Below are 12,046 nucleotides of genomic sequence, written 5' to 3' on the forward strand. Positions count from 1 at the left end.
ACTGTAACACTGTAGGGGCGTGTCAAGGTGGCACAGAGGATGTGCCCAGGTACAGAGCCCAAAGAGCATGCCCCAGAGTTAGTAAACTGGTTGGTTAAGAAAGTCACATGATATGTAAGGATAAAAGAGCGCGCGAGTTTGAATAAATTCTCTTTGTCCACACCATCGCACGAGGAGCATCATTCATTCCTTGTTATACAAGGGTCCCCTGTTACATAACACTGGTTAAAAATGTAAGAAAAAATTAGGGTCCTAGCTTCTATATTCATGTCAGAAAAGTCCTGGCACTGTTAAAGCCATACTAACAGGCCAATATTTTTCTGAGATGAGTTTATATTACCTGAAGCAGATTTGCTAAAGCTCTGCCAGCACAGCTACACACATGTTCTGCTGTGCAGAAGAGTCTCAGGGAGTGTTGGTATTTCTGGTTTCTGTTCTTGTAACTAATGCTGTTTTGTCTCATTCTCATAATTTTGCTCAGGTGCACAATGGCAACGCTGCTAATTAAAAAGACTTAACTCTGTTACACGAAGTGTAGACAGATGACAAGTTAAATGTCTGACCTCATGTCCAGAGGAAGCAACTTGCTTACAGGCCACAGTTCAACCTCTCCTGCTGGAGGCTGAGAGAAGTTCCTTAATGCATGTTTGTCCCTCAGTGAGGGACACAACATGCACCTCTGGAACAGTGAGCACTATCTGCATCAGGTAGGGCATGTTGTCTGGAGCTCTGCACACTGTCCCAGTGGTTATTCTGGACCCAGAACTTGTGGTGTTTTCCCTGTATGGTGGCCATGATGACAAAACTGAAAATTCCTAACATTGCCCTTGCAACTTTTTCTTTTTTTTTTTTTTTTCAGGGTTATTGTGGTGCTTTCAGCAATGTGGTTTGCAGCATGGCTGCACAAACCACTGTGTCAGCACAGCTGAGGGAAGGGGCATTTTATCCAGAGGACGTAAAGTCCTTAAACCAGTTCATAAAATTATCATGAAATTATAGCAAACATTTGTCTGTGGAAGATGAAATTCTGCTGCACAGAGGTGCATAATAGCTCTATATTAAAAACCAGTATGCATTATACTGTTGGGACTGGCAGGCTCCAAGATTCTGTTCATTTATTTGCACCAGAAATGTGGAATTTTGACCAAATTTAGTTAAGGAAAAGATATTTTTACTCTGGGAAAGGGCCAAACACTCACTTAGCTGGTTTATACAATTTGATCCATTGCTTATTCCCTTTATTTAATTCCTGTCCCCACTTTGTCTAAGTTAGGCCTGTAATATCTCCCTGTGTTTGTTCATTTTGAAATCAGACTAGTTCTTATTTGCTTGTAAATTGAAGTATTACAGAGCAAGAATCATCTCATGTAATATAAACATCTACCTTAGATCTTGTCACTCCTCACTCTGCACAAGTAGCAGTAATGCACAGTGATATCAAGAGAGAAACTTTAATTTACATTGCTTTTTGGTGAAAAAAGTTTCAGTAAACTATTTTTGTATGAAGTCATTGAATAATGTAATTAAAAAAAGCTGAACAAATACTTCATTTGCAAAAGAATTTACTCATTTTTCTTCTTAAATTGATGGGCAAAATCAAATTGGTTTTGCTGACAGAAAGCATATTTATGGATTTTTTCATTTCTCTGATGTTTTGTACTTTGCCATATTTAGAAATGAATATCAAAATACTGCCATTTTTAGCATTTCATGACAAGCTAAATTCATAATCGGCCTCCACAACTAGCAAGCAAAAGGCTGAGAACAAGACAGATGGAATGCAAGCAGAAGACAATGTTCGATAGAGAACAGGAACTAGTGACCATACAGAGAAACATGTTAACTATATTACTATCAAGTACAGAAGTGCTCTACCAAGTTAAGACAACAAAATATTACAAGACCTCCCACAAAGAGTTTTCCATTTGCAGAAAATGAAATGTTATGTTGGATGAGTATATGATTTAGATTCACAGTAAAGCAAAAAAGTATAGATAAATATGCCAAGATTTTTTCACACAGAATCATTAATACACAAAAAAAAATTCAAACATGGTTTCAGTAAGTATTTAGTTGCAGGTAATGTCCACTAAGAAGAAGCTACCATTACTTCTTTTTAAGAGTCCTACCTTTTCCCCTGGGAGTCCTTCCAGTCCTGGTAAGCCCATTGGTCCTGGGTCTCCCTGATTTTTTTTTTTTTTAATTAAAATAGATTGTATACATTAGAATTTCAGTACTCTACTTGAGAAATGTTGAACAGCAAGCAATAGCAGATTATTTAACCTGAGATTAGTAAAACAGCTAACCAGTTATTAGGTGAACAGATTTTGTTACACTCTATTTTACTGATCTGTAAATTAAATTTTTCTCAGAGGCACTGTCTGAATATTTGGATCAATGGTTTAACTTGGATGAAGAATGTAATCCAAAAGACTCCATTTCAGTGCTCTTGCAAGCCAAGGTCACCTCTAAAGCACCTCCAGGCAGTAGAGCCTTGGGATGTAAGCATACACTGTCAATCAGAGAACCAAACTCCAAGCAATTCAGTGCTCTGTTCCCTGAACAAAGGTCACTCTGCAACAAGGGATGCACAGACTGGATCCCTGAGTAGGTTTTCAAGTTTTGAAAGAAAACCAGAAACATGCTCCACTAGAGAAATCAGGTTAACATGTAGAGAGGGGAAGCCCTATTAATTGGTTTTTGAAAGAAAATTGATAATTTATCATGGAGATTTAAACTACAGCCAACAACTCCAGTATTTCAGCAATTGTCAGTTAAATCAAAAGCCATGGCAAATTGCTGTCTGGATTTCTTGAAGTCTCTGACAGATCTCTCTTCCCACACCTAAACTCTGCTTGGTAGCTGATGTTTCCTGAGTAGGAAGTGGACACTGATACAGAAAGATGTATTCAGCTTCTGGGCATTATGGTGAAAAAGAAGAGGCTTGTGAGTTCTTTTGAAAACAGATTATTCAACTGTTTTAGGAAACTATCTCACAACTCCATGTTTTGCTGTCACTGCTGAGGGGTTTTCATTTGGGTTTCTTCTTGTCCTTGACAAGCATAGTTATCACTTTGGTTCATAAATCAAAATATACTTTTTCATGTAGCTGACTTTCCATTAACACGTGGCAAGGAATCAAACATATTCCTAAACCCTGCATGAGCTGGCTGAGTGGAGATTATGCACCTTCATGACAGATGAAGTCCAGGCCAGCTCTTAAAGATATTACCTTCCTATACCACTTTGATCTTGGTTGGGCCAGTTCCATGGGGAACACAGCATGACTGGGGACAGTTTCCTTTCCTAACCACTTTGGCTTCTACTGATTTTATTGGTAAATTTTTTGCATCAGTTTCCATTATCTGACATATAGTACTCATCCCATTTCAGTTATATTGCCTGAAGTTCAAAAGAGGCCTGCTGGACACAGTTCTACCACACTAATCACGAAGGAACAGCATCTGTTTCATTGCTTTGCAGTGTTACAGTGCTGTAACAATAATTCTGCAGTTATGTGACATTCTTTAGACTCAAAAAATAAGTACAAAATTTTTAGAATTTTAACTGTTGTGGAAGCATTTACCCATTTTTTAAAAAAATATTAATTTAAAATTATATTTGATACTATTATATTTTTTGGGCTCAACCATCAACACTCAAGTGTTACTATTATCTTCTGGGTATTTGCACTGATGTCCAGCCATCAAGACACAATACCTGTGAGTTTCAACTTTTCCACCTTCAAGTCTAGGAACTGTAGCAACACACTGCAAGATGATCACAAATACAGTTTCTCTATTATAAAGGCAAGGACTTTGGAAAATGTACGCCCATTCAGGGTTTGGATCTACATTCTGCTGGTCGATAGCGCTACGCAACTGTTCAAGATTCTTCCCTTACTTGTCTTTCCCCTCCTCATAATGTTTAAAGAACAATCACATAAAAAGGACATAACACTGTTTAATGTGAAAAAAATAAATCAAAAAGTTAAATAGATGTGCTTTTGAATGTCAAACTGCATAGCTGAAAGGTATAGTGGCTCCTATGGTCATCATCCTCTTGCTCACAAGAAGCAATGTGATCATACTGTAAGTAGCCATCATGCCATTTTCAAAGAAAACATCAACTTCTAGTTGTTACTAGCTGGCATGATGTAGCACACACTGTACCTTGACCATTATCACTTTCAAATTTAATACTGAGAACAATCTAATAGCTCTGAAGGTATTTTCTGCCTTTATTTCACCTTCTTTGGTCTTAGATATATCCAGAAACAGCTCAGCAGAGATGAATCCATAAGCTGTTAATACTATGTTCAGTCATTCATTACATTTTCACTTAGAAAATTTACCAAAATTGCAAAATTCACAAGCCTGGCAATTAAAAAGGCTTTTTCAGGTGTACTGATTCTTCAGGAGGTAAGCTACCTGCTAAAGAATGCAAATAGACTCTTCCACCCTTGTAATTACTATCATGTGTCAAACTACTTTGGGAATTTTCTATTAAGACCAAAAAAGACATACATACCACTGTTCCAGGATCTCCTTTTGGACCCTGCAGAAACAAACCAAAGTGGAAACACATTTAAAGAATGTCTTACACAATAAGATGATATTTTTAATGATGGCATTATGAGCATACTTTGCTAATGCAGTGTATTTAGAATCAGTATTAATTCCAGTCCTCTCAGCTGACTAATTTAGCATAAAATCTTAATAATTTGGGTTTTGTTTTGCTGTTCCAGAATACAGAGAAAGACAGCTCTGTACTTTGGTGCCAGGCCACAACCATAAATGGCACATAATGTAAGGACAAAGTCCTCACTGATGGCTACAACATATTTATGTGGTTACCAAAATGACAATCATCTCAAAACAGTAGAACCTGCCTATGATGCTAACAAGGAAGAGGATGTAAAATAAGTGCACAGTATCTCTGGCTCCAAAGAACCAAAGCAGCAGTGTCCAGCTGCAAAATGGTGCATCTGCACTCTGCAGCATGGCAGACACCAGCCCTGTATTACTGCCACAATGTAATTCCTGGTTTTGCACATTTTTCTTCCCTGTAGCTAGAAACAGTGAATCAGTGGCAGAACTCAGATCAGACTTCACGAGCTTCTCATTTCTGGCACCAAATTTAATCCACTATGAAGCTATGCCATCACAAACTATAAATACAATATGACATGTTTTTAGATATTAGAATACTTTCACTAAGGAGTCCAATACAAAATTCTGTACCAGTTCTGCAGCCTTTACTTGCTAGGACAAAATACTTAAATCAAAATAAATTACTCTCCAAAATGTGCTAAAATACTTAATAAGCATAAATTCACAGACTCTATATCATTTTCTACATACCAATCATACACTTATTTTTTCAATCTTTCAATATAAAATCAAATTCCACACAACTAACCAATCTCCCTATTACTATGTCAATTAGCTCTTAGATTTCTGATAATACTTACCGGAGGTCCTGGTGGACCTGGATAACTAGCGACACTCGCACCTCCCTGTAACAGCAAGTTTAAAAGTTGAGTTGGGCCAAAATTAGGTGTGGATTGAAAAAAACCAATTAACATTAAAGAAAAATACCTGCAGTTTATATAAGCTGCTCATTCCATTTCTTTCATTGTAAGGCATACCCTTTAAAGCATAAAAACCAAGTAAGTGTCATTTATGAATTATAAAGGCAGAATTATTGTTCTGTTCAAGTCCTGTAGCCTGGTAAACCTGTGGTATACTTTTTGTTCTCAATTTGTCAAAGATTCCAGACATTTCAAAAGAACACAAGATACATACCAATGCAGCTTGGGACTTTTTTTTGAATGATAAAACCAGAAACCTCTAAATCTCAGTGTATGTTATATTTTGATATTTATTATTACAATTCTGCAGAATAAATTTTATGTTAGGTACTATTCCACTTAATTTGGAGCTCACAGTCTTTCCCTAGGTTCCCCGAGTTCTCTGATCTCATGCACCCATGCTCTCAAATTACTCTAGTAACACTGGATGCCAAGGTTAACTAATTTGACCAGCTTTCTAGGATGGCTTTAGTGACCTGAACTTACTCAGCGATGAATTGCAAAAAAAAAAAAAGGAATACAGATATATTTTGAAAAAAGAATTTTTTTCCATCCTGCAATACTAACGTATTAGATTGACAGTAGTTCCTTTTATTACTTTACATTTTACTCACAGGTATATTGTTCTTAGTATAACATTCAAAATATAAAACAAAATGTCTCACCGGAGGCCCAGGTGGTCCAGGTTTCCCAGGAGAGCCTTCACTACCCTAGGAGAGTAAGAGATTCATAAGACTTATTTACTGTAACTGGCCAGATTTATTCCATACTCAAGCTATGATGACCATAATGACAATAAACAAGAGATACAAGCAGGTAATATCAAGAATAAATTCTCCTGCCCAGTTCCTGCTTAAGTTTTAGGCAAGTTATGAATCATTACTTTGTACTAGTTTTTTATTTTCTTAGTTGCTTGCTGCTTTATGTGTAGTAACTTCCTTATGGCAAAATAGTAGTGGTAACCTGGGTTGTGAGACATTTCATAGGTACCAGGAGAGAGAGGAAGATTAAAAAAAAAAAAAGATTTGTTAATATGAATTTCTAAGCAACTGGCAGATAAATTTGTAAAAGCTTTGTATGTTATTTTGTAAAAGCCAGTCCTCAGCTGATCGTTCATATGTAAATAAAGAAGAGCTACAGTTTGAGAAGTTTGGTTTCCATAGATACATACTGAATAAAAATTGGGATTTTTAAAAAAAATCTTCTTTATTAAGAGACATAATGAATATATTTTTGGTTTTTATTATAGAATATTAATCTGCTGTTAACTGTGTCTGTAATCTGTTCTGCTGATGTGTACTGAATTGCTTATATTAAAAAAAAAAATAGCTGCTGAGATTTTTCCCCAGCAGAATGGTGAGGTCTCTGACTAGTATAGAGTTACAAAGGTTTCAATACAAAATTTCCCAAAAAATCTTTTCAAAATCTTATCACTACAATTCAGTAAAGTACACTGTATAATTTGAAACAAGTCTGTCAGAATTTTTCACTAACTTTGTTGAATCCTATTAAACACGTCTCAGTGAGACCCTTCGGTCACATATTTAAAATTACTAAGGTGGCAAAAGTCAAGCTAAGTGTTCAATGCCACCAGAAAAATATAATTTTAGTTAAATGCTTGTACTAGAATAATTTTCAAATGGTCCTGCTAATTGATAGAAATTAAGCCTCCAAAGTGTGGTTTGGAATACTTCCTGGGGTATTAAAATACTATTATTTTAGAAAGCATATTATGTGATCTTTTCTCAAACATGTCCCCCCAGATGAAGGAGGGAGGAGAAAATTACTGGGCCTGTAGTTCATTTACTTCATCACTCTTCAGCCATCTTTTTGCCCTTTTTGAATGAGGAACAAGTTATAGAGCAGTGGCTTCTCATTCTCACTTCTGTGTGAAGTGTGAACAAGGAACTAACAAAGACTTGTGATTTGCATTCAGTTACATAAAAATGAAATAACTGGGGTAAATTTTTCTTATTGTAGTCTGCAAGGAGAAAACTGTCATTCAAATTTTATACTGAAATAATGTCAGAGCTTTACAAAATAGTTTCCCTTCTTACTCACACAGAGTCAAAGTTTTGCAGAGTATTAGTAGGATCCCACACATTGATGTGGCAGTGTTATGCCTGAAAAACTCCAAGGTAATAGAGAAAAAATAAAAAAAGCTGTATTCATATACAAAACGGAGAACTTGTACCAGAAAGTATTTTGCAGCAAACTAAGTTTGTCTCTGCTGTATTTCTCTGATCTGAGGAACCCGAGAAATGAATTTGACCTCTTAGTTACAATGGATAATATTGAGTGCCTGATAAAAGAGCACATAAGTTTAATAAAAAGCACTGCTACAAGAGTGTAAATTAAGTATAAAATTAAGTGTAAATTAAGTATAAAGGAAGCATATGCATTTTTTTCAGAATAACTAATAATAACTTTCAGTACTTGTGAAGCACTTTTAAAGTATGCAAATACTTTTGAGTATAATACTGGTAAAAGAATGAGCAGCAGACCAAGCAGTCACCAGTCATATACTATTTCACAAACACAGTTCCACTTTCCTAAACTTAATATAATATCTTACACCTAGAGAACATTCTCTGCAACTTACATACACCACAAGGACTGCAATTCAAAATATAAGCCTATATGCACAGCATTGCTTGGGGAAAGTACTTGTATTAAGACACAAATAAAAATTTGAAATGTATGTCACATTCTTGTTTGCACTCTTGCACTTGTTTAAAAAAGCCCCCAAACACAAGAGTGTAATGGGATTGCAAAACCTTCACAGATCTTTACCAAGACTAAAGAGAAGGAATACCTTTTCGCCTTTTGCCCCTGCTGGACCAGGATGTCCAGGTCTTCCTGTGACTCCCTGCACAACACAGAATTCTTTATATTAGTTATGAAAAAATGAAACGCAGTATTCTTACATTGTCTCTAAGTTTTTAAAACTTTTACTTTTTGAAGGTCATTTAAACCTAATTGTGCTGCTGCTTCAGGTTTAAATATTTTTCTTCTGTCTGATACAACAGCTGTGTCCTTCAGATAAGTCCTTTGAAGGGTAAAACTTGTGTTTGCAGTTGCATTTTCACCTTGGCAAACTAAATGCACTGACTCTAACTGGCACATCTTGATACTGCTAAGAATCACGCATTACTGCTAAAATGCCAGTTTATATATTCCACATTAAACTTCCTACATGTGCTACAGTTTTTGAAAGAAGCATTAGTACTGCCATGAAACCTAGGAATGAATAATGATCATACTAACATGATTCCACCCAATATGTAGAAAATAAAATTTGAAAAAATTTTGAAGAGGACTTTTGCCAATAATACCAAAAATTCTAATGATATATTTCAGCGCCTTTAAATACTGTCAGATTATTCTCATACTTTGTTTTTTACTTGTGAAACCAAGTAATTACAGAACAAAAAAACAGAATGCAAGTAATTACTTGGTTTCAACACTGAATTTTTTCAGAATTACTAGCTGGAATTATTTTTAGATTTTTATTACTAACAAGTATAACTTGAGTACAAATACATAATTCATTGCAAGTGCGCACACCGTAAGTCATGTAACCTCACAGATTCTCTAGTAACGCTAAAACTTGAAACCTATTTAAGTTACATAAACTTTGAGCCCAGAAAATGACAGTATTTTCAGTAACATCAACACCAACATAGTTTACTTTATTAGAGCCAGTATGGGTAAGGTTTTATTATTACTGTCCTAAAAGATAAAAGAAAGAATAAGAAACTAGACAGCTACAGCAACCTCTCCAGAGGTAAATTAGATTACAGGTGATACCAAACACTTACAGATGGTCCACTGGGTCCTGGTATGCCTGGCAGTCCAGGAGCACCTTGAAGACCCTGGAAATTAAAAGAACACATCTAGTTCCTCTCCCACTTTTACATAAAAAATACTTATATTCAGCATGTCCAGCAATATTACAACTATATTAAAATGTATTTTCTTCTAAAAGGTTGGTGCATTATTTTTAGTAATGAAAAAAACCAACACCTTGACATGCAGGGAAGAGATTATCATTGGACAAGGTCAGAGGTAACTTCTTGCTTGAGTGATAAACACCACTTGTCCTTCAACCTTTCGCATTGTTATCTTATGTCTCGTAAATCTTTTTGTCTTTAGTTGTGTAGATAAGAACAGGACAGCTGGCTTTTCCTTAGAGATTAATTTTCTATTTTCTATCACTAAAAGGCTCTTCTTTTGGTGAGAAGACATTTACTCAGACTTTTCAGTGTTTCCTGATGCTATCTAAATGAAGTACTGTTTTCTGCCTGATTTATAGATTTTGCTTTTTTGATAATGGAACATGACATTTTACACAGTATTTAATGATCCACTTTCCTGCTTTTATTCGATTTTATTGCCTGTAAAATTGATTGACTCTGGTATCCACTTACTAAACATACACATGTTGCAACTTACTACAGTAAATACAGATGGGATTTGAGATAAGCCTGGATGCCACTGAAAGTCTTTCCTCTGCCACACCAGGCTTAGGTGCAATTTTAGACATGTAAAAGACATGTACTAATGAGAGCCAACTGCTCTTGGTTCTGCCTATAGTCCACGAAGGAAAATAGATACCTCCCAGCAGAGACTGATTTTATCTGTCTATCCACTGACAAGAAGAAGGTGTATTTCTCCTGTTAAATGCTGTGTTTGAGAAGGAATGGCTGAGGAGGCAGTCTAGAAAACTACAGAGGTCAGAAGCCCTGAAAAAGGTCCTCTGAGGGAGAGACTGAGAGAAAAACTTCAGACAGAAATAAATCAGGAAAAATGTGGAGTTAGGGAGAGACATTGATTTTCCTTTCTTGCTTCTACACACAGAGGACATTGATCCACCTCTGCAGCTTTTCATAGTGGCAGGATGTGCTCTGTTCATTTCTAATTACTTTACTCTGATGGTACAGTCATATGGAAAATTAATATGAAGCCAAAGGAACCTTTTCTGCAGTTCTTGTTACTGATGTTAAGAAAACCCTCCCCTGAAAAAAAAGGCATGTTTTTTAAAGGAAGAGAACTAAGCTTCAATGAAGAATTAAAGGGCATATATTAAAAGCATATGGAAGTTGATGAGTGCATTTCAAAGAGTTTCAGGTGGGCTTCTCAAACTTTCTTCCTATTTCCAGGCTAACCAAATCATAACACTGAAAATAAATGCATTTTTTAAAAGAATTTGTAAAAAAAACTTACTTTTAAATTTAGTAAGCTTTTTCATATGTGCTTCTGACAAAAAAATTCACTTGCACCCTCACAATGTCATAATCAAAAGTTACTGCTAAACAATGAAAATATCAGAGCTAAGGCAGGTAATGAGATCTCGAACAGTGAAGAAGCATGTGAGTAGTTAATTTATTAATACAGTACAACACCCCACCGAGTTAATGAAAAATTTACTATGAATTTACCCTAGAGTCCTTTAAAAAAACCCTAACTGCCAGTTATAAACTTGCTGTTCTATTATTACCCTCTTAATTGCCTGAAACATCTCACTTGGTTTTCAGAAGTTAAATAGTATTTGAATTGTTGAAATGGTTTCTCTAATGCCTCAGCCTGCTAGGACTGAATTGTAGAGATATCCTGTAGGGCACACAAAGGATGTGTTACTTTTATTTTTTAGTAAAATTCTGCATGAAATTTGTTTATGGCTGCCCACCATTTCAGGGAATATGTTCTGAATTCAACCTCAGGAAGCTCTTGCTTTGATAAGAAGCAAGGAATTAATGAGATCTATATATTGTGTAAAACAAAAGGAAAAATAAGCATGATACTTTAGGCTGACAACATGCTAAACTCTGGGGCAAAACAGTAGCAGGAATGCATATTTAATGCTTCTGCTGCATCTTTTTTTTCCTCATATAACTGTTTATATTTGGAAGCTAAGGATACTGATGAACACAGATTTTTTTGAAAATTATTCTCATTCTACTAGTCTACATGGACTTAGTGCCAAAGAAATGTAAAATGATCATAAAGAATTGCAAACCCCTCAATCAATACACTCTAAATGTGTTTCATATTCTCCTGGTACTGTGTCTTGTAGCTAGCACTCCCTGATTATATGAGAATTTTTTTCTTCTCTGTAAAGACACAGAAATAACTCTACGAATGCAGTATATGATGCAAAATACTGTAAATACTTTGAATTCAGCCTCTTCAAACATTTTCCAGTTTCCACTTAATAGTAATTGCTGCTATGACCATTCCCATCAGAGTATTTGCCTAATGGAATGTTTTTGAAAATAAATTCTAAAGGGGATCTAATAAAATGAAAGCAGATACGTTATAAACATGAAGTATTTTCTGAAAATATTTGGCATTTGCCTATTTATTGCTCTATACCATACTCTTAAGAATTAGCATGTAAATGTATATGAGGCTTTAAAATATATAAATGAGTAAAAATTCACAGACAAAAAT

General features: G+C 35.4%; 1 protein-coding gene across 7 annotated transcripts in view; it reads right to left on the reverse strand.

Moving 5' to 3' along the window:
* COL19A1 (collagen type XIX alpha 1 chain) overlaps positions 1 to 12,046 on the reverse strand; it is a 189,124-nt gene that overhangs the window by 25,974 nt on the left and 151,104 nt on the right. For all 7 annotated transcript variants that reach the window (XM_064650213.1, XM_064650211.1, XM_064650212.1 and 4 more), the window contains 7 exons: positions 9,415 to 9,468; positions 8,409 to 8,462; positions 6,259 to 6,303; positions 5,601 to 5,651; positions 5,474 to 5,518; positions 4,531 to 4,557; positions 2,130 to 2,183 (listed from right to left, as the gene is read on the reverse strand). In XM_064650213.1, the coding sequence (XP_064506283.1) occupies positions 2,130 to 2,183; positions 4,531 to 4,557; positions 5,474 to 5,518; positions 5,601 to 5,651; positions 6,259 to 6,303; positions 8,409 to 8,462; positions 9,415 to 9,468 (330 nt within the window). The remainder of the gene's footprint in view (positions 1 to 2,129; positions 2,184 to 4,530; positions 4,558 to 5,473; positions 5,519 to 5,600; positions 5,652 to 6,258; positions 6,304 to 8,408; positions 8,463 to 9,414; positions 9,469 to 12,046) is intronic.

The sequence above is a fragment of the Pseudopipra pipra genome, chromosome 3 (genome assembly GCF_036250125.1).
Source record: "Pseudopipra pipra isolate bDixPip1 chromosome 3, bDixPip1.hap1, whole genome shotgun sequence".
Lineage (NCBI taxonomy): Eukaryota > Metazoa > Chordata > Aves > Passeriformes > Pipridae > Pseudopipra > Pseudopipra pipra.